A 27232-nucleotide genomic window follows, 5' to 3' on the forward strand; every position below is an offset into this window, starting at 1 on the left:
CTGCATGCTTGAATCACCCTTAAGTCTTGCTGCATCATCTAAAAGGCAGTCGCCCTCAATTCACTCAGCTACCTCATAGAGAAACTCCACATTTCTAGCGGACATCGCACCACCAGAAGTCAGGACATGTGCACACTTGAACATCGCTGCTGCAAACAGGAAAGGACCAGAAAAGAAGCCTTCTCTGCCTACGACCCAAGACTACGGATCCTCCTCCCCGTCGGCATAAGACTTGCCCCCACGCTCCTCCAATTCAGATAAGAACTCAAGACCCACCTCTTCAAGGAGTCTCAACACCTAGGCCATCACATCGCCCTTCAAGCCACCTGACTCGCTAGATACCACCCACCCTTCTACTTCCCGCCACCGGTATAGCTGTACCCCTCCTCTTTCCTCCTCTGTATCCTACCTCTGCTGTATATCTGTTCTGTTGTTACCACTGAAAAGCGCTCTGTTATGCATGTGAAATGTTGTACACCTCTGTAAAGCGCTCCATTATCTATCTGTATTTGTTTAAACCTCTGTAAAGTCTCTTTTGCTTCTCGAAGTTAGGTCCACGCTCAATAAATACAATGATAATAAAAATAATAACCACAACGATTACAACACTGATGACAACACTGATGACATCACTGAAAAAACTGCTAGATGGTTTTACCCAAAACCAGTAAAGGAAATTTAGTCACGATGACAATACTGGTGACATCACTGGAAAAATGACTAGATGGATTTACCCAAACCAGTCTAGGAAAGGAAGTCAATGCTTTGTGCCCAAGTTGTTCCTTATTTTGTCCAAATCTGCCCAGTGGTCTTCGTGTTACGGCTGTTCAAATACTGCACCTTTTCTGTATGGAAAAAGAACGTGAACAGGCTGAAAACAAAATCCTTTTTTTTTTCTTAAGAATGTGTTCATTTTTGTATGTATTGTTCCCAATATTCCCAGTGTTGATGGGTCGTTGCCCGACATTTTCATGGAAAATTTCATGAAAATCCTTCCAGCAAGTCAAAAGTTAATGGGGCCCAGTGGGTGATGTAATCTCTAATGTCATCAATGTGGTCATACGCTGCGCAACAGGGGGTGAGTAGTTAAGGTGGCTTGCCTGAATTGTCTACCGAATTTCAAGGGTTTTATTGCAGTACATTTTCACCTTAACGTCTCTTTCAATAAGGTTGTTTCAATGAACATATATATATAACCTGCTGAGACCTAATTCACTTATTCTGATTGCAACTATTTGCTATGTTGTAATCTGAGGCTACCAATCTTCCTGTTAAAGAGAGAGTACAGCCTAAGTGTTGAGCCTCACTGCATGCTGGGGCATCGTAGATCTGAAGGAGGCCCACCTTAGGGCCATTCAAAATTTCCCTAGTCTCACAATTGTCTGCTCGGATGTATCAACATCCATCCAGGTGTGTGGATCTGTTTAGGTGTGTCTGCATCGGATCAGATGTTTCTATATCTTATTGAGTGTGTCCATCTCTTTAGGTTTGACTCTACCATCTCAGCTGTGTCTATCTGCTCATCAAATGTATCCACATGCTTAGAGGTGTCTGTACCTGAGGCTCTGTGTGCGCTCGCGTGTGTGTGTGTCCAGATGTGCCCAGTTGTACACAGGTATCCCTACTTGCACAAATATGCATACCTGATAATGTGTTCTTGTCTGATGAAGTGGATCTCTATATGCGTGAGTGTTTATATAATGTAAGCACCTTCACCAGCTAAGTTATATAAACGTGAGTTTATTGCTTCACTCAAGATAACATGTGGAGAAAATACCGGGACATCCTTTCCCATGCAGAGCAGCAGGACCAACTGCCATTCCTAGAATCCCCAGGCCTCTCCCAGGTTCCACAGTGACATCACAAACCTCACAACAGCACATAGCCCATAATCAGGCCCAAGCACAGATTATGACACATCTCCCTCCTTACCACTGTCACAACCATTGAGTAACCCAGGACCCCATAAACAAACCACAAGCAACCCACTCAGCACACTAAGTCATAATCAAGCTGCAAGCACGATTCTGACAGGTGTCTGTTAAGGTAAATCTCTAGTGAGTGGATGCCACCTTGTGCTCAGTCATGTACACCTCTGCACATCTGTCTGTCCATGTGTATAAAACACCCTACTTGAGTGCCTTCTACTACCTGATTTCAATATGAATGCTCGTGTCTACCTTTTTGATTCTTTTCTGGCTGCTGCCACTGGGCTTTGCTCACCCCCCAGTAAACCTCTCCTGCTGCTGTCAAGGTCGTGTGTACTTTATCTATTCTCCCTGGAGGAGGGCAAGAACAGCCTCCGGTCTCAAGTCAGAGCACCGCTGATTGTCACGGTCATCCCTACGTGTAAAGGTTCCACTGCACAACAATGTCTCTAGCTCCTAAGTCAGTGTTTCGAGCGTCTCAGTTAGTATCGCTTGTTTTTCAGTTAATGTCTCTAGCTAACCAAGCAATGCTTCTAGTGTAGCTGGCCAGGTGTGTCTCTAGCGATTAAGCTAGCTCTTTGGCGGATCAGTTATGGCATCAGTGGCTTAGTTGGTATTAGCATAATTGACCTCAAAACATTTGACCTAAAACATTTGATCGAATTTTGTTGACCTTTTTTTCAGTCAAATGTAACTAAATATATATATGGGGGTGGGTATAGATTAGGTTAATGGTGGGGGGGGGGGGGTTGCGGGCGGTCTCCCCCTGCATTTTACACCGAAAAAAAGGTCGAATAAATTTGATCAAATGTGATTAGGTCAACTGTTTTAGGTCAAATAGACCCACACCATTTAGTTGTGTCACTAGCATCTCAGCTGTTTTTGGGTCTCCCTTTTGAAGAGCGCAATACTGAGGATGATGACAACCGCCAGCGAATAACGGGAATCGGGTGGGCGGGGCGAGAGGAACCTGTGGTTTTTCTGTGAAATCAACTCTTCTTGTACACATTTATATCTACAGAGTCGGCGTACGAGGAGGTTCGGCGATCCAGCTGGAGTGTGCCCGTCACCGCTGTCCAGAAAGGTGCAGAGATTTTAATATTCTTACACACCTCACGCCACACTTACTGCTTTATTTTCTATGTGCATATTACCCCCACGTCTTTCACCCACTGCGACCCTTGCCCTATGATGATCATAAGCTGTGCCTTGCCGTTAGTATTTCTGCCACATCAACTAGCCTGGGCATCATAGACTTGAATTGGCCATGTTTAGGCTGCATGCACTGGCTTCCGGGAAATCAAGCCTGTCGTGATGTCATTCTGCAATAACTGTGCTGTCCTTCTGGGGGCTCTTTTATTCTTGAACATCAGGTCCTGGTGTATGATGAGCTTAGGGTGGCCAACTTTACAAAATTGCTTTGCAGGGCACTTTAGACATGGTAGCACATCAGAAGCGGCCTGCAGGACACACAATGTTCATATCATTGACTTGAAAAGAGCACACTTTACATAATAAACTAGCTTTTCATAATAAACTAACCACACAATATTAACTCAACATAGGAACATGTTGAGCAAAAGAGTGCAGCTTTTGCTTTCATTTTCCTTATCCTGCATGGAAGGTCACAGTAGCACCATTCAAAGTAACATAAGCCTAAACAATTCTCATGTTTTGGCTCATGCTGGTCCGATAGCACAGCGAGCAGAGCGCTCGCTTTGACATCTGTCCAGAACCTGCTGACAGAGGGTCGATTCTGGCTGGGGCAAACTAAGCCTTTCATCCTTCCGAGGTTGATAAATGAGCACCACACACAGTGGGTAATAATAAGCAGCGCACAGATGCCTGAGGGTTCGTAGCGCTATATAAATGCTAAACTATTATTATGTGGGTTTCAAAAACCATAGTTCTTATTTCAAACAGCATGCAGCCTTATGCAGCTGTCCCATTTCTCAAGCGACAAATGGCTCTGCTAATTTTCCCCCTCCCATAATTGTCGCATTGCTCCCATTGTAGTGCTCTCTTGACACCGAGGAACGTGTTAAGATGCTTCACAGACCCCTCGGAAAGCCCTCTGCTACCTTGACCTCCCCTTTTCACATGACTGGAAAGGCTTTGATCAGGCCCATAGCACACTCTGGATTTGCCCCCCGTCCGCGATAGGGTGTGTGCGGGACGTGGGGCACAACCTGTCATTTTGGGACAGTGCCGAAAAATACGGCCTGGCTGGCCAGCGTAAATGAGCTTAGCCTTGCAAGGGTAAGTCAACCGAATGTTGTCAAACCTGCCAGGCCGATTATATTACATTTCTTGTTTTATCATTATTCTTACTAGGCTATTTATCGAGCCTGGGCCTAGCTTTGGGAAGCAATGGAGCACTTTACAATCATAGGGGGAAGAACAGAGTGAGGGAAGCAGAGAAACAAGGGAGCAGGGCGCTAACCACAGGGGAGAAGGACTAGTAATGTTCAATAAGACAGACAGAGGCATACACATAAGCTAAACACTCAAAAACACATGAAAAAGCAATCAGCAGAGTGCAAATAATGCTTCCTTTCTGCTACAAACATGCAAAGGCTACCTGCAGATTGGCCATTGTGTCTGTGCAAAGAACTGCACAATGCACTTAGCTTTCTAGTGGAGTTCTTAAGAACTTTCATGCTAAACATCTGTATCGTGTAATATTTCGAACTACCTCAATCACGTGGATAGGCATAACACTCGATGTGAAATACGATGAGCAAGCATACACATGCAATAGGTTGTATACAGTTTAATACGAGGAACATAAATGGGCAAACAACTAATCAGACAGTCCTAATGTGTAATATACTGAACACGCACAGGCATATTAATGAGTATGAAAAAACAGGTAATGTGTATTGTTATGAAGAAGCAGAAACATGCATTATTATATAAAGAATATCCAACATTAGAGCACTGTCTGTTCTTAAAAAATCCACGCACCGTCCTTTGCCTAAAAGTAGAAGGTGTGTAGTAAATATGTAATACTATGACATACTACAAGCATCTGAAGAAGTAGAACTTATATCATGAGGAAGCAAGCATAAGCATACATTCATTTGTAGCATGTAATATTACGAACACAAATGGGCACATAAATAAGCAGAACATGATGTAATATAACAAACACAAACATATTGATAAGTAGAGTAGTATTACGAACACGCAGCAGCATGTGAATGAACAAACACTTGTAATGTGTAATGTAATAAATGGGCATACAAAGTGTACCCGTGTGCTGGCCTCCCTCCTTCTCATCACAGTCCCTCATTAGCCCTGCAACCTTCATCTCCATCACAGAACTGTATTACCTCCACAAAACTGATCCTTGTCACAGTCCCTCGTTGCCCCCAGAAACCTCATGCTCGACACAATCCCTCATTACCCCCAAACCCTCAACTTTGTCACAGTCCCTCATTAACCCAGCATTCCCTCAATCTTGTCACAGTTCCTCTTTACCACAGCATCCCTCGTCCCCATCACAGTTCCTCATTACCCATACCCTGGCATCCCTGACCCACATCATAGTCGCTCGTTACCCCCAGCAGAACACTTGTAATGTTTAATGTCATATATGAACATACAAAGGATACCTAAGTATAGCACATCCTGTCTGAAAGGCACGTAGCTTCCTGTGGCAGAACTGCTGTTCAGTCTTGATGTTAAATCCCTCAGGCAGGCTCTTAGCACCCACAACATCCACCTTCACCAGTAAACAGACGACACAGAAATATACGTCAAGATATCCTCCCCCATATGAACTCCTCACCCTCAAAAACTGCCCCTTGACGATCACACTGGATGCCCAGCCACTGCTTAAATCCCCAGCAATCCAAAATGGAATACCTCCTCATTCGTCCCATCAGACACAAGCCCGACATCACCCTTCAGATAAAAGAACGTATCACAGACAATGGATACATGTCCCTTTCTACTCCAGTCAACCCCAAGGCTTCACCATTGACCACAACCTAACCTTCACACACCACCTAGCATCTGCCAGGAACCCATGCAACCTACAGCTACATCTCCTCCGTACGAAAAGACACATCTTTCCCTTGATGACGTATGTACCTTACTCTGGTGCAGGTACTAGTTCTCTCCAAGCTGGACTTTGGAAATGCAATCCTCACTGAACTCCCAAAAAACAATCTAGACCCCTGGCAAGCAATACAGAACACAATAGAAAGACTATTCTGCACCTACCCAAACACTCACATATCACCGAGCTCTCTCCCGAATCCACTAGCTCCCCATTCCCTATAAAACTGGTTTTAAAGGCCACTGCATTATGTACAAGGCTATCCACCCCACCTTCACAATACTCTAGAGTAGTGGCTAACCCGTCTGCTTAGCCCTCACTCTACTACAAACCAACAGTTATCACAATCTTGAAGGTGAAACAGGCACAGTCAAGAGATATGCCTCCTTTGCCTTGGAGTGGTGGTAGAGAGCCTGACAAGAATGGTGGTCTCCCTGTGAGCTCTGCCATCCAGCCCCATAAATCCTGTTGAACCAAAGCAGTCACAGAGGTTGGAAGCCAGGAAAAACACACAGTGTGGTGCCAGAAACCTGTTAGCCATGCCTGGAGGTGGTTGGGTGCCTGAACGGAGCGGGAGACAGCTGTGGCAATTAGCGGCTCCGGGCTCGGAGATTGCTGCAGAGGTGTGAGACCCGGCGGACACGGTGAAGGGTAGTTGGTGAGATGTGTGTACCGCAGCCGTGTGTGCTGACCCTGGGTGCCGGGTGGGTGCTCTGAGATGTAGCTATCACAAGCTAGGAGCCCCGGGCTAGGACACCCTAAGGTGACAGCTGCAGCGGATTGTCATAGTAGGAGGTGCCACCGGACACATTGACAGGTCCTGGTGCGGCAGAACTGACACGCACAATGAGGAGCGGGCTGAGACCCAAGGATTAGGCTCTCAGCACACCTGTGAGGTGGGACCCGAGGGCCTCTTGGTGCGGCGGGGCACAGGCACCCGAGAAAGGTGAGAGATGTACCCTGTGAAGTGCTGGGCTGCAATGGCTGCTGGACTTGTGATCCAGGAACTCCGGTGGATGGAACAGGTTGAGGTTTAGACCCGGTGGCCTGCTGGTGAATGCAAAAAGATCTGGCTGAGGGTGAACGAGCAGGAAACTTCTGTGGTGGCACACAACATGCACCTCTGTAAAGGCCCGCCGGGCATAGAAGGAGCCCCAGGTGAAGGAGTGGATAGAGGGACACACAGACACGTGGGTGAAGGTGCAATTGGTGCATGTGGGAGTGCGGGGGCCCACTTGTAGGGTACCTCATTGGAGCTGCACAGGTGCTAGCTGGTTGCATCGGACGGTGAGACAAAACAAATGCGATGTATCCAGAGCATCTGCTAAAAAACCTAGGACCCCCCAAAAGTCCTCTGATCCAGATAAAGACCTGGTTGGGGATGCAGGGGCCACAGTGGACCAAGACATGGGGGTCAAAGAACTCCTCCTTCAATTTAAAGCTGGTATCGGGGGCCTAGACACAAAGCTGGACGCCGTCTTTATCAAGGTAGATATGATGCTGCTGAGGCTAGACAAGCATAGTGAACGGATTGGCAAAGCCAAAAATAGGATATCGGAGCTGGAAGAAGCATCCATCACAATGGGAGGCCGCAGTGAAATCGGTGGCGGCCAAGAATGAAGACCTTGAAGGCAAGGCCTGGCGCAATAACATTAGGCTGGTGGAAATCCGGGAGCAAAGTGGAGGAGTTTGTCGAGAAAATATGAAAATTGGTGCAGAGTGACACTGAGTTCTCCTCTATATTCATGGTTAGAGGACGCACAGGATCCCAGTCTCTAAGCCAGTGCCAGGGACCCCCCTCCGGCGTCCCATCATAGCGCTCCTGGTGAATTGTCAAGATCGTGACATGATCCTGCACCTGGCCAGGCTGAAAGGGGACATGTCCTTTGACGGTGACCGGTTCCAGATATTTCCAGACTTCTCAATGGGGTCCAGGAGATCCTTTACTGGAGTTAAACGGAGGCTCCAAAGCAACAATAATAAATGCTATATGCTCTTCCCGGCCAAGTTGCACATTCTATACAATGGGAAGATACAGGTTTTCATGAGCCCCGAGGATGCCAGCGCTTTTCTGGACAAGATTGACAAAACCGCCCCTGGAGGAGGCCGTGGACCCAGCAGAGGTGGCAGGGCAATGAGCCCAGAGACCAGAGGGTCCCTTGAACAATTTCTGGTGGTTGCTCCTCATTGCGGGGGAACTGTTCGCTCCTCCGCCACCATGGGCATTAATATGTTTGTCTCTGATAACCTTGATGCACTGTTTATGGTTGAAGAGTGCATGGGTTTGCGTGGGCACTGGTTGAGGTCTAGACACTGCCATATCCTTTGTTACAAGTTGAACGGGGGGTGGGCATTTCAGGCACGTTGGGGTAGCTCGAAGGGCTGGAGGAGGAGAGTTTTCAGGGTTGGAGGGGTTTTGTATTTGTTTGGAGCACCAGGTATGTTTTGATAACCATTGTACAGGGTCTTTGTTGCTATGTCACCCTCCTTGTCCTCGAGGGGTATGTGTGCTAGGCCGGGGGGGGGCATGGTGGAAATTGATCCCGATCAAGAAGGCAATAACATGGAATATTAGGGGGGGAGTCTGCCTGGGAGGACACAGAAAATTCTCCAGTATATGCAGCTGCATAGAATTGAACTTGCCTTCCTGCAGGAGACGCATCTACATCAGATAGGGAGGGTAGATGGACTTCACAGTGGAGATGCCATAGGTATTACCCCTCATATTATGGGTACTCTAGAGGCGTAGCAATTCTTATTCATCAATTTCTTAAATTCCACCTCGTTGAGGTAGCGAGAGATCAAGAAGGGAAAGCCTTGGTGTTTAAGGGGTTCCTGGAGGGGTTGTAGGTGGTTCTGATAAATACATATGCCACTAACATTGATGACCCAGGATTCTTTGACTCAGTGTTTGTGAAACTGGCAGATTGTGGGGGGGGCTTCCGTAATATGGGGAGGAGTTCTTAACACAGTGCTCAATACCATTATGGACCGATCTAGTATAAGCACACAGCCACAGTCTAAGGGAAGCTTGAGGGTGATTGAGATCTGTGCCACATACGGGTTGGTCTGCGCTTGTCGGTTGCAGCACATGACAGATCGTGGCTACACCTTTCATTCATGGGTACACAGCTTGGCCACGCGTATGGTCTATTTATTCATCACCGGGGGCCGGGGAGTTTCTATCGAGCAATGTGAAATTCTCCCCAGAACTATCTTGGACCAATCCCCCATTATACGTGAGTGCGCCGCTACAGGCAGGAAGACTGGCATGAGACCCTGGTGGTTTAAGTCAGTGGCCCTTAGGGACAAGGTTTTCCGTAGGAAGATCTGGGAAGAGATCACTGATTTTATCGGTTGCAATATGGGATCCGTTGGTTCATGTGGAACGATGTGGGAGAGTCTTAAGTTTTACATACGGGGGATATGTATGGCCAAGGAGGCTAGCATAATGCAGATGATTAAAGGGGAGCTGGAGGCTAGCGAGTGCGCCCTGAAGAGATTAGAGCAGGAGTTTGCAGCCTCCAATGACAATAGTATCTTGGCTAAGATCAGACTTGAGCTAGATACTTTTAACAAGAATGCCTTTCGGGAGATTAAATATCTTAATAGAGGGAGATTTGTCAGGCAATATGGGGAAGGTCAGAAAACAGGGGCTCTGCAAGCCAAGTTGTTGGCTACAGACTGGACACTGCAGTATATTGAAGTGATAAGGGACTTGCAGGGGAAATTGCAATATGATGTGGCTAACATAGCAGATTCCTTCCGGGAGTTCTACAATGAGCTGTACGCCTCATGGTGAAATGTGGGTGCCGCCTCGATACAGCAGTATCTAGAGGACATTGAACTCTACTGGGTGGAGCCCTCCCAACAGGGGGCATTTGGTAGGGAAATGACACTGGACGGAATACTCTTGGTCATTAGGGACCTCCCAGGGGGTAAAGCCCCAGAACCCAATGGCCTCTCCTGTGAACTTTTACAAGGCCTATGTGACTCTCCTGGCCCCGCTACTCCTACAGCTGTATTAGGAATCGTTGACACTTGTTTCCTTCCCCCCCGACTCTTAGCAAAGCGACAATTACACTTATAAATAAGAAGGGCAAGCTGCGTTGTATTGACCAATTTCCCTCATCAATGTGGACAACAAAATATTTGCCAAGGTACTGGTCAATGGGCTTCTCCCGTTGATGTCTGGGCTGATCCTGGCAGATCAATCAGGGTTTGTACCCGGGAGGAACACTTCCTATGGGTTGCAGAGACTCTTCGGGGTGATGGTGGCAGTGGACCCTGAGGTGCAGGCTGCAGTCGTATTATTAGATTCCAAGAAGGCATTCAACTCACTGGATTGGCCCTTCCTTTTCACCGTACTTGGGAAACGGGCTCAGAGCTGGGTTCGTCAGGATGGGGGAACTCCTTTACACATCCCCCCTGCTAGAGTCTCAGTGGGGGGGCCACATGTTGAGCCGAATAGAGATGGGGAGTGGGACCAGGCAGGCCTACCCCCTTTCTCTGCTGATCTTTGCCCTGGTGGTGGAACCCTTGGCAGCCACACATCATGAGAGGTACTTGCAGAAGGGTATACACCTCAGACCCCAATGACTAATAATCTCCCTCTACACCGATGATGTGGTTTTATACCTGGAGACCCTGCTGACAGCTTGATGCCAGTAATGCGACAGGTGCTTAGGTGCGCGGGGTTTTCTGGCCTGCAAATCAATCATGGCAAATCTGTAGTGTTCCCCCTTACAGAGTGCAGTAAGGTCTTCCCGGATGAATTTGGCTTTCGATGGGAGCGGGAGAAAACCAGGTATTTGGGTATAGAAATCTCATGGGACCAGGATATCCTCTTTCGAGAAAATTACAGCAGGGCCGTTGACTCCCTTAAGGAATCACTTCATAGGTGCACTGCCCACCCATTGTCTCTGATGGGGCCGATCTCTGTGATAAAGATGGTTATCTAGGCTTACCTAGGCTTCTATACCTGTTCACAAGTATCCCGTTGTACCTGCCTCCGATCTTCTTTGCGCGTCTCAGCGGACTTGTTGCTGGGTTCCTATGGATGGGGAGCCAACCCAGCATGTCCTGGACCACGCTGACTCAACCCTACTCAAGGGGTGGGCTGGCCTTGCTGGATTTTGAGTGCTATTACTGGGTGGCACAAGCACACTATTTGTCCTTCCGGTATGCTACACACTTTATTAGGCCTCATGTCCAGGTTGAGAGGGCTTTGGTCACGCCAGACTTATTGAGGACAGCGATCCTGCGTAAATGTAAACCCAAGCCCGAAGTGGGCAATATAGTGCACCATACGTGCGCACTATGGCAAAGGATAGCCAATAAGATGACAGTGGGAATCCTATACACACCAGTAATACCCGCTAGACATGTGGTTGGCATGGGGATCACAAAGGAGCGGGCATACCTACAGTGGGCCTCCAAGGTCGGAGTGGATAACTTCAGTGACTTTTACCCAAATGGGAAATGTATGTCCCTAGAACAGCTGAAGGAGAGGTGGGGTACTACTTCTCTGGATGTGTTTATGTATTCCCGGGTACGAAACGAAATTAGGGAGAGGTTCCCTACCTTTCCTGATCCTCCACCTAATTGCCCCTTGCTTTAAAAAGTAATTCAGGCCCAGGGTGGGGGTCGCCTGGTTTCCTGGCTATACAGCAGTTTGATGTCAGACATTCCATGGGATGCGGACACATCTAGACATAGATGGGAGAGCAGCCTGGGGGCGGGGATCTGTGAGAGGATTGGAGGTACATCTTGATCCAAACTAAAAATGTCACTAAATACTAGGTTTAGGCAAGTGCATTTCAACTTTGTGCACCAAACATACCTCATCCCAGCTAAACTTCACAAATACTACCTGGAAACCTCAGATGAATGCACACATTGTAAGGCTGGCCTGGCCGATTTTGTACATCTGGCGTGGGAATGTTCAGTGATTTCAAAGTTCTGGGGGGAGGTGTTCGACAAAATCTGTTGCGTGTTGGGAGAGAAGGTGAAAAGAGACCTGCTTGTGGAATTGCTATGTTGTACCAGATCTATGTCCAAACACGTACGCAGAATTGGTAGGTCTCCTTTTGGTACTGGCTAGAAGGTGGGTAGCAATGACATGGGGGAGAAGCCCCCCTTGCGGGACCGCTGCGTGGTTACAAGACATCGCCTAATGTCACGACCTTGAGGTGACATTTATATGAACTATGCCTTTGCATGCTCTGCGCCCAGATATGTTGGGACCATACATCCAATATCTGACATCCAACCCAGATGTGACAGCCAAAGGGGTGTGTTCATACCAATTTTCATGGCAATGTTGTGGCTGACATGTTGACTCAATTTCTGTTTACGAGAAGTACAAATGTGCTGTATCCAATAAACAAATTAATTAAAAAAAATACCTCCTTTGCCTTTTGGGATAATATGGCTTGTGGACGGGCTATACTCTTAAGAGGGGTCTGGGTGTGATAGCAGTAGCAACCCAAACAGCAATAGTACAAGACTGCAAAATAAAGGAATGCCCAATCAAGGTTCTATAGAAATATGCATAGTTTTATATATACTTAGTTCGATGAGCCCAGCAGGATTGGTTCAAAAGTCAAGCCGGAGCGAGAAATGTTTTGCGATGGGTCAAGTAGTCGAGTGACACAATACTTCTAGGTGTTCTAGTGGAGGTCCAGAGTGGCTCAAAGTGGATATCCCAGTGATTTGATGCAATGCTAGAGGAGCCAGACGGCGATCCAAAGCCATCCACAGCAGTGAGCTGATGTTCAAGTCAACAGGTGACATGCTCTACTGGTACAATAAGGCATCCAGTCGGTACAATGTATACAAAACAGAGGTTGGAGAGGTTCAAAAAGAGTGCCAAAGGTATCATCGCGGGCCCTGTAAAACACAATCCAGCTGCTTTGGCTTCTTCTGGTGCTCTGAGTCCCAATCCAGGGACTCCTGTACAAGAGTAGTCCTTTACATCAACGCTCTCAGTCCGGGGAGGCTAGCTGGCAACTGTAGGAGTTCTTCACCTCCAATGTGCAGCCTGGGTAATGATGCAGCTGGCATAGAATGAATATCTTGATCCAACAGCAGTCATGCCCAATGTCCTTTGGAGATGGTTAAGGAGCAGAGCTTGCCTGTGCCTTGGAACACCTGCATTCACTTTGGAAAGGACTGCTCTCCCAACAGGGTCCAAACAAATTCTTCTGTCCTTAATAGTCCAAGATGAATCAAACAGGAAGTGGGAGACCCCTTTTATATGAAGGCACATGGTCATATAGGGATGGGGTATAAGACTGCCTGCTTTAAGGGGTCCAATCCCAGTCAAGGTAACAAGTGGCATGTTCCTTCTTGCATTATACTCAAAGTGCTCTGCTCTGCATGAAGTGGATGGGACAGGAAGGAAATGAAGCCCATAGAAAATCAAGATTGAGGGGCCCTTCCTCCAGTCCCTTCTGCTCTGTCCCCTTGCAGGCCGGCAGCTTCAAAGGCCCTTTGGTATGCAACACCCTGGTGTGACTTTTCATATGGGTATGCGTCTGTAAAGTATTGTTCCCAGGAGTCCTCCTGCTGATGGTTTCCTGGGCTTGAGAGGTGTTACCATACCTCCCAAGGGTTCAAAGAGCGACTGCTTTCCTGCCTATTGTCCTTCAAGGAGTCTGGCTAGAATCCACTTAGACATTCCAATCCTGGCCTGAGTTCACAGGATGGACACGAGTATGGTACAAAGCTGATGTGGCTTTAATAAATGTGTGAACTATCAGTCATCATACCAAAAGCCAGGTCTGGCTTATTATTAGAGATGACCCTTCAACCAGATGGATAGTTCTTCATAATTATTATCGTTCTAGCTCATGATTGAAGATTGATGTAAATGCAGCCACTGTTTACAGTGACTTTGGAGTCACTGGAGCTGTCAAACTGAGCATCTGTGGCCTTTGAACCTGCTCTGTGCCACTGAAAGCAGGATCTGCAGATCTGGAGACTGATGTAGCAGTGCAAAGGTGTTCACTATGCCTTTGGCATGGAGATTTCTAAAAGGGGAATCTGGTTAGGAGATCACGCTTTCTAAGATTCTACTCTGCAAGTTAACGTGCACACAGAGCAAGCTTTCACTCATTTGGCACCCAGAACTTGGACTGCCCTCCCATTCCACGTTTGTATCGCACCTTCCATCATCACCATCTGCAAAAGTCTCAAAACATTCTCTTTCCCACATGTAATCCAGCCACACACCCCTCCCTTTCTATCTTTTCTCTATTATAATCTTCCTATTGGGAGAGGGGGTTACATACACCTACTTCATCATTCACTGTTTCTTCCATGTCTGCTCTTCCTGTGTACTTATCTGATCATTCCCTACCTTCGTCTTCTTTGCTCCCACCTACTCCTTCTAGTACCTCTTGTCCCTCCTCAACCACTACTTTCCTTAGGCGTGACCTACGCAACTTCAATTCCTCGCTTTTCTATGATCCCTGCGCAAATTCTCTTCCACCTCTCACACACTTTTCTACTCTCTCTGCGGATGAAGCAATGTCCACTCTCTCCTCACCCCTTGCTTCTAGTCTTGATCAACTCTACCCTCTTTCTTCTTTTCAGCCCCATCGCAAACCTGCCCAACCCTGGCTCTCTTCTCATCTCTCTTCTATGCGCCGTCTTCTTCGCTGCCTCAAAAAGCACTGGCGCAAGCTCCGCTGTCCCACTAATCATGCTACCTATTTTTCTTATCATGCCCTCTATGACAATTAAACGCACATACTTCTCTGATCTTCTCCATAGTCAATCTACTCACCCTCGACGTCTTTTTCAAACTTTAACTCAGCATCTTTCTCCTCCTACACCTGATCCTTCCATTAATTCATCCCTATCAACATCTGATCTGGCTAATTTCTTCTCTTCTAAAGATTACTCCTTACATCAGAACATTCTATCGTCATCTTCTTATGACTCTTCCCCCCCTTACCTTTTCCTACTCCTTCCAATACTGTATCTAACTTTGCTCCTGTATCAGATTCTGAGGTGGCTCTTCTCTTGGCCAAAGCTCACCCCACTGCTGCCCCCACTGACCCTGTTCATTCTTTACCTATTCCTAATATCTACCCACTTTTGGTACCGTTTCTTGCCTCTTTTTTAACATCCGTCTCACCACCTCTACTTTTCCATCTGCTTTCAAACATGCAATTATCATTCCTATCCTAAAGAAACCTTTTGTTTCAAACTTTCGTCCTATATCTCTCCTACCTTTTCTATCTCAGCTTCTTGAGCATCTTGTTTATTCACAAATTTCAACATTCGTCTATCTCTCCTTCCACCTACTCAGTCTGGCTTTCGTCCCCGCCATTCCACTGAAACAGCCCTGACTTGTGTGCTTAACTCTCTTCTTACAGCTTGTTATTCTAAACACTCCTCTGTTCTTATTCTTCTTGACCTGTCTGCTGCTTTTGACACTGTGGATCACTCTTTGCTTCTGGATTCTCTCTCCTACTTTGGTTTCCATGGGTCTGTTCTATCGTGGTTTTCTTCGTACTTATTCAACCATAATTTCGCTGTCTCCTGGAGTGGCAACACTTTTCCATCTTTTTCCCTCGATCATGGTGTTCCTCAAGGGTCAGTCTTTGGTCCTTTTCTATTCTCTTCATATACCTCTTTTGTTGCCCCTATAATTTCTTCTTTTGGAGTATCACACCACTTCTATGCAGATGATACTCAGCTCTTTCTTTTCTTCTCATCTTTCACGCCTGATATTCATCACACTCTCTCATCCTGCCTCTCTGCCATCAAATCCTGGATGTCCTCTCATTTCCTCACTTTAAATGCCGGAAAGACTGAAGTCTTATTCTTTCCGGCCAAAACTCTCTTCTCACAGTCTCCTCACTTTTCCATTTCTTTTCCTCCCTCCAGTCTCTCTATTTCTCCCATTGCCCGTAATCTTGGCCTTTATTTAGATTCTAATCTTTCCTTCGCCCATCATATCTACCTTACATCCCGCGCCTGTTGATTTCATCTCTACAATATTCGCAAAGTCTGCCCTTTTTTACTTTTCATGCTACAAAACTGCTTGTCACTTTGTTAGTCTTCTCGCGACTATTCTATTGTTCTTTCTTGTTCTTTGGTCTTCCCTGCTCATGTCTCACTCCTCTTAAATCAATCTATCACTCTTCTATTCACTCACTCTGCCTTCTCTCTTATCGGGACTCAATCTCTTCTTATCTTGCTTCACTCGGCTGTCTGTCTTTCTACTCTCATCTTAAATATAACTTTCTTTGTCTAGTTTTTAAATCTCTTTACGGACTCACCCCTGACTACCTTGTATCTCTCCTCTCATTTTATCTCCTTCTCACTCCTTCTGCTCTGCTGGTCTTTTTAGACTTAATGTTCCCCGTCCCCCTGTGCTCAATCCCGCTTTAGTTCTTTTCAGCTCCTTACCCCTTTCCACTGGAACCTGCTCCCTCTGTCTCTTCGCTCTATTACTTCTTATCCTTTGTTCCGTTCCTCTCTAAAAAAAACTCACCTGCTTCAGCCGGTATCAGGTAATAAAATCGCGGCAAAAACGTCGCCAGTAAAAATAATTGCGCCAAAAATGCCATGGTTTGACCCAGTAAAGGTGTACCCCATTATACCATTTAAGGGGAGTGGAGGTTGCGGGGGTGTCCCCCACACCTCTTAAATGGTATAATGGGTCTGGGGGCTGCAGGGGTGTCCCTCAAATCCTTTATCTGATTGTGGCGCAAAAAAACACAGCGTTTTTGCCGCAGTATTTTGTAATCACAGCCATTTTTGCTGCGATTGTATGGCATGGAACCCTTCAGTCCTCTGATTGATTGATACCGGCAGTATTTGAATACTGATTTGCATTGCTGATTTTATGTATTGTTGATCATCTTATGTAAAGCGCTTTGGACAAAGGCGCTATAAAAAGCAAATACAAATAAATTAACAGATAAAGAGGGAAAACAACTGAAATAGAAATACCCACACAGACACAGTAGGGGTTTATTTAAACTTTATTACATAGTGTGATAGTGCCTAGTACAGTTAGTGGGACTCTTTACCTGACTGTGCCAAGATATACTAACTCTATATTAGTGACCAGATTTAAAAAGTAAAAAACAGGGACAGGGCAACTAACATAAAGTAGGACTAACTCTTGAAAGTGGCTGTCAAGACACTACATTTCAGTAGTGTTTGGAGGAGAAGAGGGTTTAAGTGTTACGGACGTCTGCTCACCCTGCTGCAGGGCATCAATAACCTGAAGACAATGGGCAGGCCTGCCCTGCCCAAGTACTGTGGACTCACCTGCTAGGAGGATGGAGAACAGAAGAAGAGGACACAGTTGAAATAAAACACTGGAGGGAACTGGTGTTGTAAACGAAGAGAGACATGGAGTAATAATGTGCTCGCTGGGGGCCATGGCCTTGAGTGCTACTCCATGCCTTGAAGAACGCTATTTGATTTGATTTGATTTGATTTGATTTATAAAGCGCAAAAAACCAGGCCCAGGGGCAACCGGGCGCATACTCTTAAACATGTTACAAAAAGCAGTAGTTACAGAAGTTACAAAAATATACAGCATATATACATGTACATACTCTTAAACATGTTACAAAAAGCAGTAGTTACAGTGAGTTACAAAAATATACGGCATATATACATGTACCGAAGGGTACCATTAACAGTGTATAATACCGGGACAGAGCAGAGAGAAAATGTAATGTGGGAAACTGGGCCTTGTGTGCTGGGCAGGCCAGCAAGAGCCCAGGCTGCAGGCCCAGTGCAGCTGTGCATGTGCTGTGTCCCGTCTGCATGTCAGGGGCGGCCCAGAGTCGCACAATCTCATGAGCACGTCAGCCTTCTCCGGGGCCAGTCATGGTGGCCCCAGATGATGTCGCATCATACAGCGTGTGTGCAGTGTGGCCTAAGGAGAAGGCATGACCTGTGGACCCAAGAGGTTGCTGACTGTCCCCCATCTTGCCACCCAGATACCACAAACACATACTGTAAGTGTTGGCAATAAAAGGCTGTGGTTTTTATTGCACATTACATAATAATACACAATCATAATAATACATAATGGACATTTTTGGGCATGAGGTCCAGGGTTGCGCCCTCTGGCCTGTGCCGCCTTCCTCTTCCCACGACGACATGGGGCCCGTTCATTGCCCTGTATCCCTTTTCTTCTCTCTTCGCCCTTTTTCTTGGGTGGGAGGGTTCCTGGGTAAGAAAAAGTATGCTGCGTACCGAGACTAGTTGTTTGGTGCTCGTGCAGAGTACCAAACTGATCGTACTTCTCAGCTGCTTGCGCAGCTCCTTATATTGTACCTGGACTAGCCCCAGGTTATGTCTGCTTGTGTGGGGACTTGTCCCGCCACCGGCCGGCTGGCGCTGATGGCAATTCGCACCTTGTGGTGCTGTTTGTGTCCTACCTGGGTGTTTGCTGCTTCCCTGACTTTGGTGCTTTGAAACTTCCTATTGTGTTATGGCATCCTGCAGTGCCCCTCATCCTGGCCGGCTCCAGGAATCTGAGGGAGGTGAGAGGGAGAGGTGAACAGTCAGCCAGTGCTATGCCCTTCTCCCTTCCTGTCCTCCTTGCCCCACAGGTTACTGGCCCCCGTTTTTTAGCTGCGGGGTGCCCCCTCCGCAGCGCTGTCTATAAACTGTGCCGCATGAGTGTTGCGGCAGGGCATGAAGAAGCGTCCTTACAGTGTGTTGGCATGCTCCAAGCCCAGAGGGGGCCAGAGGCGTAGCCAGGATTGTCTAGCAAATGGGGCCTGATGGTAATGTGGTTGGGCTCACTGCACTGACAAAAATATCTGTAAATTCCCACACAGTGCTGCTGAGTGGGCATTTACAGATTTTTGGTGGGCCTTGCCCCTCAGGCCCTACCCTGCCTACGCCTCTGGAGGGGGCAGGTCTACAAAATCACCATTCCCCGCCCAGGTTTCGTGCTTGGAGAGGCAAAGGTCAGGAGATGGCGATGGCCAATGGGGAGCAAGTCAGCCCACCGTGAGTCCAGGCCGGGTGGACTGTGATGGTCAGACGAACCCTGCCGGCATGTGCTCTGTGTGAGGGACAGCCCGCACTGACGAGGTAGACTGGAAGGCCTTCCTCGCCCTGGGGCCATGTGTAGCGGGCAGCATGATGAGAGCAATGACTTGCCAGTGCGCAGGCATCAAGGGTGCAGAGACCCCAGACGCTGCACCCCACGCAGCAAGGGGAGTGCTGGAGGACTGCACTGGGCCAGCCGGAGTCCCCCTGGGTACGCAGAACCTCACTAGGGCCTAGGAGAGACTCTCTTGTCATAGCCCGCACATGTGTGGCATGCCCAGTCCATTCAGCGGGTCAGAAAAAAAGGAACCCAAATACAAACATCGCCGCTATAGAAGAAGTCATGCTTCCACAGAGGCAAACGTGCCCATGCAAGTTCCCTCTGCATGAGGAGGAAACCAGCTGCACAGAACAATAAAACAATCGGCAAATATTGTCGATAAAGATAACTACATAAACATGAGCAACCAAGACTGTGGTTATGGAGGACGACAGTCAGAGAGAGTGCAGCCCAGCTGGAGTTTGGGGGCGTTTGGTCACATTGGGTAAGTTGATGTACTCCATTATTGTCAATTCACACTCATACATGTGGTTTCGCAGTCAACACCGTTTCATTCGGCCATGTTAACTGTCTACAGTCAGGAAAATAATGCCACTGTGAAAAGCTGGTCTTTCAGCATACACATGATTGATTGCAAATTATTGTAACATGTTACTGGGCTTGTTTAAACAAGTAGAATAATATGTAATGTAAACTACAGACACAACATGTATTTGTCCCTGAGCATTAACATTTGCTTCTCTCACTAATTTCATGTACATTATTTCTGTACGCAGGGTCTCCGCCTCACGTTCAAAGTGTGAACAGGACAAGCGAGCCCGCCAGACCGGTACAAGGTGGGTTTCTGCAGCCAGGCCTGTGTGGTGATAAGCTAAAGGCTCACATGGGGGGGTAAAACGTCTTAGAAATTGCTAGAGTTTCTTCTTACATAAGTGGTACACAAGGTACAGAGGGAAAATGAAAATGTGAATCTCCCATGTTGGGAAGCCAAAGCCCGCCTTTAGCTGCAATGTTTCATATGAGGAAAGAGGCGGTAAGAAGAGCCAGGCTTCAAGTTGGGATCCGGCCTCTTAGAGTAGTGACTCGGCTGCACATCCAAAGAATTAAGCTGTGAAGGCCTTTTCAGGTATACAGATGCTCCTAATAGTATAATGTTCAGCTGTTGTAGATTGGACTAAGGGTATCCGAAATCTAATAGGATGGGATACATTTTAGGGTTACTGGGCATAAATGAGGCCGTAACAGACATTTGACTCAAGGGAAAGTCCTCCTTAAAAGGTAAGCATAGAGATGGCAAAATGAGGCGAAGATTTTGAGGTAACATGGGTCCTGTCTGGCTATGGTCTCTGCAGCAGTGATTTTTCAAGGATGGAGTGAACAAGGGACTGTATCTGATTGAAACTGCTTTTCTAAAGCGCAATGTAAGGTCTTCAATTATTGCCTGCCTGAAGCTAAGGGCACAAACAGTTTTAGTTTGCTCCAGGGGGAACTTTGCCAATATTAATAAACACTGAATATCTTCTCATATGAGCAGCACTTCAGAACACTTTTCTAAAAAAATTAAATTTTAAAAGTTTAATAAATAGAACAAATTACTTTATATATATATATTTACTGAAAAAAAACTTTGTTAAAGGGACAGTATGCTTAAGTTACACTAATAAAAAACTATGAAACTCACTGAAAAAACTTTGTTAAAGACCATTATGGTTACAAGTAAAACCGAAAACACCCAGAAATTCGCCAGTTATGGTAAGCTAAGCAACCACCACCGTGCACTGCTAAGAATAACACCTAAGACATGAAAGATGACATGTTATGTTATGTTAGCGGTACTTGTATAGCGCACCGTCGCCAACGGAATTGGTCCCCAGGCGCTCTGGCGGATCTGTAAACAGGAAGGGTGGGGTAGGGTTAGTCGGGATGAGGGGAGAAGAAGAGTGGTAGAATTGGTGTGCTGTTGGCAGCTTCAGCTTGTTATACACCGAGTGCTGGGCTTTGGTGCTAGTATTGGATCAGGCGAAGGCCTCGATGTGTTGTTGGTGCCGTGTGGTAATGTGCGTGCGGATTGCTGGGAGACAGATGGTTGTGTGCTTTTGTGTGGGTTTAAGTATGCAGAAGATTGAGGGTTGGGTTAGTGGGATCAGTATCCTGATTTAGGTACTTATGGTTCCGTTAGAGTTGTATACCTGTTGGTTGGGATGTTGCTAGTTCCTCGTGGGCCGACTCGCTTTGGTGGAGTTGCGCTGATCCAACTGTAGCCTATTGAGTGTGGTTTGGATTGGTGGGTGCGTCTGAACCTGATCTTCAGGATTGGGACCGGGTGGGTGAGATCTATTCTCAGGTGATCTAGTGTGACCTTGGTCGGTTAAGGCTTTGAATGGTTCAGGGTCGGGGTTGTGTTGATGTGTTGTCCTAGTGGATCCGTCTTGGTGAGCTTGTGTATTCAGACATTCGTATCCTTCTGTCCTGACTGGTTCTTTGGTTTCCGTGGGTTGAACATCCTCGGGACTGTTGTTTAGTTGTAGTTTGTGTGGTGGGGCATTGTTTCCTGCTTTTTATTGGTGGACTGTGTGTAGTGATGAAACATTCTGTTAATCACCCATTGCATTAGGGCCCATGGCGCAGTGCTTCCTTTCCCTCTCTATGTCCTTAGGGCTGTTGGGGAAGGTAATAGTTAAGGTCATGGTCCTCTTGATGATTCGTTCTAGTCTTTGTCTTAGTTTGCTGTGTTTGCTATCTTTGGTCGTATTGCGACTGTCTCCCGTTTGGTCCTTTGGTATGTCGTGGTATATTTACCTCGGCTTTTTCCATTGATTGATCAGTGTCTATCGCGGTCGCTCTACGCTCATTGATTTTTTTAGTTATCTCGGTGCCCCTGTGGCCAGTCTTTCTAGTTATGATGTGAAGAGCCATGTTTTGAGTAATTTCCTGAATAATAGGTGGCTTCTTGTGTTATGTATGTACTTTGGAAGGTCATTCCAGGTTTTCGGGGCTAGGTGAGAGAAGGAGAATCCTCCTAGTTTTCTTTTGTTGTAGGGCTTCGGTTCCAGGCGGATGTCCATGCTTGATCTGAGCGTTCTTGTCGGTTGATATAGCTGCAATTTGTCTCTTAGGACAGCGCCTTCGTTGTGTACTGCTCTGTGTGTAATGCACATTGGTTTGAATTTTATTCATTGTTTTATTGGTAGCCAATGTAGTGTTTTCAGCGCTGGTGTGGTGTGTTCTCTTCGGGGTAGTTTCAGAAGTAGTCTGGCTGCCGCGTTTTGAATGTGTTGTAGTTTTTTTAGGAGTCGTTCAGGCATGCCTAGGTATAGGCTACTGGCATAGTCTACTTTGGACATGACGAGGGTGATGATGGTGGTTGTTTTGTTGGTGAACGATAGAAACGGTAAGATTCTCTTTGCCGCTCGCAGGAGGAAGAAGCATTTCTTGAAGATAGCGTTTACTTGTGGCTCTAGCGTGAGATTACTGTCCATCAGAACCCCCAGGTTTTTACAATCTGTGAGGGTGCTGGGGTTGTCCCGAGTTCCCTTGGCCAAGGGATGAATTGGTTTTCTCCTCCATTTTTTGTGACAATCATTATTTCAGTTTTGCCTGGGTTGATTTTGAGGGAGTTAGAGTTCATCCAGAAGAATACATCGCGGAGGCAGTTTTCTAGCGTTGAGTTTCTTTCCGGGTTGTCTTGTATTTTGAAGATTATTTGTGTATCATCAGCGTAGTTGTAGCAGGTGAGGCCGTGGCTTTTGATGATTCTGATCAGTAGACACAGGTATATGTTGAATAGTAGCGGGGAGAAGGATGATCCTTGTGGTACTCCATAGGTGGAATCTCTCGGGCTGGATTTGAAGGGTTTCATCCATACAGTTTCCATTCTGTTTGTTAGGAAAGATTTGATCCATAGTAGGGCGGTGTATGATATTCCAAGTCCTTCTAATCTCGTTATGAGAGTGTCATGGTCGACTGTGTCAAATGCTGCCGATAGGTCTAGGAGTATCAAGGTAGTGCTGTTGTCCGAGTCTGCGTTGATTTTTAGATCGTCCTATATTGAGAGTAGAGCTGATTCCGTTCCTCTCAATGGTCTGAAGGCAACTTGTGCCTGGTCTAGTAGTCCGTGCTCTTCTATAAATGCTTGGCTGTATGCAGGATATTGGAGATGGGTCTGTAGTTAGAGAGGTCCTCTACTTTTCCCGCTGTATCTTTGAGTAGTGGCCTGATGTATGCAGTTTTGAAGGCTTGTGGCACTTTCCCAGTTATGATGGAATGGTTGAGGATGTTCCTGTGATATTCCATGGGTGTTCCTTGTTTGAGGATCAATTTGTATATGTCTGGTGGGCAGGGGTCATCGGGGGACCCTGAGTTATTGCTTTCATTCACCAGTTTCACAAATGTCTCCACTGATATTTCTGGAAAGCTTCGTAGTTTGTTTGGGTGCTCCTCCCGGGTGTAGGTTGGGGTTGTGGTCAGATCAGACGGTCTGCTTTGTATGGTTTGTTGGATGTTGGTGATTTTGTTTTTGAAGTGGTCTGCAAAGTCGTTGCAGAGTTTCATGGACGGAGTTGGTGTGTTGTTGCATCCCGGAGGGTTTTTGATTTCGTTTATGATTTTTAAGAGCTCTTTTTGGGTGTTTGGTGCTTCGAAGATTCGGTTGTCATAGTGTTTCCTCTTTGCTTTTTGTATTTCCTTTTTGTAAGCCCGGTAGTGTTGTAGGAATTTTAGTTTGTTCGCTGCATCGTTTTGTTTTCTCCAATCAAGTTCTAGTCTTCGGTTTTTTCTTTTCATGGTGCTAAGTAGTGGGGTGATCCATTTTGCCATTGACCGTTTAATAGAAGAAGCAAAGGGGTTTTTTTTGGCAATGTTGTCTATAGTAGTTAAAATCCAGGAATGCAGCAGGGTTACCTTTTTGTCCAGGTCATCTTCTTCCATGAGTGTTGGGTGTGGTTTCTTTAGCTCCAGGAGTTCATTCAGGTTGGAGTTTTTTATGGTTCTCCAATTTCTTTTCATGGTTTTCGTTGTTTTGTCTGGTTGATTGTTTGTTAGCGTGGTCATTTTGATTACGAAGGGGATGATGAGGTGGTCGCTCCAGGGTATTTGAATTGTGGATGCCGTGGTGAGGAGTAGTTTGTTAGCGAAGATTGTGTCAAGTGCATGCCCTGCCGAGTGGGTAGCTCCTTTGACTAGTTGTTGTAGGTTCATTGCTGCTAGTTGGCTGGTTAATGATTTTTGTATGGTCATGCTCTCTCCTTCAAACCAGATGTTGAAGTCTCCTAGGACTATCAGGTGATTGTGTTTGATGGCTAGGACGGTGATTGCTTCTATGAAGGAGTCTACGAATTTTGCATCGTACTTTGGTGGTCTATATATTAGTACGAATTTCAAGTTTGTTTTGGGTGTTACTGCTAGACGTATGATTAGGGATTCGCATTTATCGATGATTAGTGGGTCTTCAAGTTTGATATCCAGGTGTTCCTTGTGAATGATTGCCAGCCCTCCTCCTATCTTGGTTTTTCTGTTTGATTGGACGCATTTGAAGTATTCAGGCAAGTAGTTGTTGAGGGTGATCTTGTAGTTGTCGTCTAGCCAAGTTTCTGTTACAAATAGGATGTCGATCCCTCCGTCGCAGAGCAGATCATATATCTCGGTGGCATGTTTGGACATTGATCTTGCATTAATGGGATTGCAGTGGATCTTTTTGGTGTGGTTTTGCTTGTTGGTTGTTCCTTGTTTTGGTTTGTGGTTGTTTGGTTGCGGTGCATCGTTGTTAGCGTTGATTGGGGTGGATGAGGATCAGCAAAGGCTGTATCTTCATTGTAGGAGGGTGTATGAGGATCAGCGGAAGCTGCATCTTCATTGAAGCAGTCTGCTAAATTGAAAGATTGGCTGTTCAGTGGTGGTGCTTCTCCATTTGTGCTAGTTATGCGAAGGTCCGTGAAGGCTTCTTCTTTGTTGAATTGGTCAGTCAGGTTCATGTTTGGGTTGTTGGTTATAAGATCTTTGTCGTCGTTATGTCCGAAATGGCGCGGGTGTTGAGGGTTCCTCCTGTTCTTGTGATGTATGGGGTGATGGGGTCGGACTCTAGCCACCTTCTTCTTGGGTGTTCCCATCTTTTTCCTGGTTGTCTCGGGATGTTCTTTGTGTGTCTTGATGTGTCTGTGTCATTGGGGTATCGTGGTTCTTGGGTTGTTGGGCGGTACGGTGTGAGATATAAGGAATTTTCTCTTTGAAATTTTGTTCTGGTTGTTTTGGTTTTTGGTTTTGTGTTTCCTCCATTTGAAGTTGTTGCTTCGGTGGTAGTTTGGATTTTTGTGCCTGTGTCCAGTGCGGCCTTGTCTTGTGCCCTTTCTCGGCGTCCCTTTCTGGTTCGGGGCATTTTGGTGCTCAGTGCAGAGGTGCCGGTTGAGTAGTTGGCTGCTGTGTGTTGTGATGGGAGTGCTGGTATTTCTTTTTGTGTTGGTAGCCTTGGGTGCTTTTGTACCGTCTGTTCTTCCGGTGGGACGGTTTGTGCATCCTCCGAGTGATGTTTGATGGTGTTTTGGTGCTGGGGTACTGTCGTCAGGGGTGTAGGTCAAAGTTCAGTGCTGTCTATGTAGGTCTCTCGGAAGGGGTGAGGGCGGTCGAACTATTGTATCACGGTCTGGTCCTCACTAGGAGTATGTTAAGGTGGTTAGGCTAAGTTTGTGCTTGAGACTAATTCTGACTATGTTCTAGAGTCTCGTATGGTGGGGGGGACCCTGAGGAGTATTGTAATCCTCATGATTCAAAAATTTCGGAGCAGAGTCCCTGTTAAGTTTGGGAGACCTGTATAGTGGGAGAGAGGCCTATCAACGTAATCTGAATGGCGCAAAATGCAATTTGGGGCTAGAACCCCTGCTAAATTTGGGAGACCTGTATAGTGGGAGAGAGGCCTATCAATGCAATCTAAATATCATACAATACAGTTTTGGAACAGTGCCCCTGATAAAAATTTGGGAGAGCTGCACGCTGGAAGAGAGAGCCCCCAATGCAATCCGAATGCTACACAATACAGTCTGGGAGCAGAACCCCTGCCAAATTTGGGAGACCTGTATAGTGGGAGAGAGGTCCACCAGTGTAATCTGAATATCATACAACTATCAAAGCGATCTGAATGTCATACAATGCAATTTTGGGATAAAACCCCTAATAATTTTGGGAGACCTGCACAGTGGGAGTGAGGCCCATCAATGCAATCTGAACACCACGCAGTACAACCTGGGGACAGTACCCATGATGACCTTGGGGGGGACCTGTATAGTGGGAGAGAGGTCCGACAACGCAATCCGAACATCACACAATGCAATTTTGGGTTCAAAACCCCCACCAAGTTTGGGAGACCTGTATAGTGGGAGAGAGGCCTATCAATGCAGTCTGAATCTGATACAGTACAGTTTGGGAAATAGAACCCCTGTTAAATTTGGCAGGCCTGTCTACTGGGTGAGAGGCCTATCACTGCGATCTGAATATCATACAATACAATTTGGGAGTGGAACCCCTGATAAGTCCGGAAGACCTGTATAGTGGGAGAGAGGCCTATCAATGCAATCTAAATGTCACACAATACAATTTTGGAATAGAGCCCCTAATAATTTTGGGAGACCTGTATAGTGGGAGAGAGGCTCATTAATGCAATCCGAACATCATGCAATACAACTTGGGGACCTGTATAGTAACCCCTAATCATTTGGGAGACATGTATAGTGGGAGAGAGGCCTATCAATGCAATCTGAATTTCATACAATACAATTTGGGAGTAGAACCCCTGATACATTTTGGAGACCTGTATAGTGGGAGAGAGGCCTATCAATGCAATCTGAATGTCATACTATGCAGTTTGGGGACAGAACCCCTGAACAATTTGAGGGACCTGTATACTATGCAGTTTGGGGACTGAACCCCTGGTCAATTTGGGGGACCTGTATAGTGGGGAGAGACCTGTAAGTGCAATCTGAATATCATACAATACAATTTGGGATCAGAGACCCTGCTAAATTTGGGAGACCTGTGTATTGGGAGAGAGGCCTATCAATGCAATCGGAATGTCATACGATTCAATATACAATTTAATTTCGGAAAGGAAACCCTCCTAAATTTGGGAGACCTGTTTATTGGGGGGAG

The 27232-nt window shown here is 46.4% G+C and overlaps 1 protein-coding gene across 2 annotated transcripts in view; it reads left to right on the plus strand.

The window, feature by feature from the left end:
* The window catches only part of LOC138450655 (retroviral integration site protein Fli-1 homolog), a 299198-nt gene that overhangs the window by 245871 nt on the left and 26095 nt on the right, over positions 1-27232 (plus strand). For both annotated transcript variants that reach the window (XM_069604852.1, XM_069604851.1), the window contains exons 6-7: positions 2950-3012; positions 19876-19935. In XM_069604852.1, the coding sequence (XP_069460953.1) occupies positions 2950-3012; positions 19876-19935 (123 nt within the window). The remainder of the gene's footprint in view (positions 1-2949; positions 3013-19875; positions 19936-27232) is intronic.

Source organism: Ambystoma mexicanum, chromosome 1p, assembly GCF_040938575.1.
Source record: "Ambystoma mexicanum isolate Mex_15411 chromosome 1p, UKY_AmexF1_1, whole genome shotgun sequence".
Lineage (NCBI taxonomy): Eukaryota > Metazoa > Chordata > Amphibia > Caudata > Ambystomatidae > Ambystoma > Ambystoma mexicanum.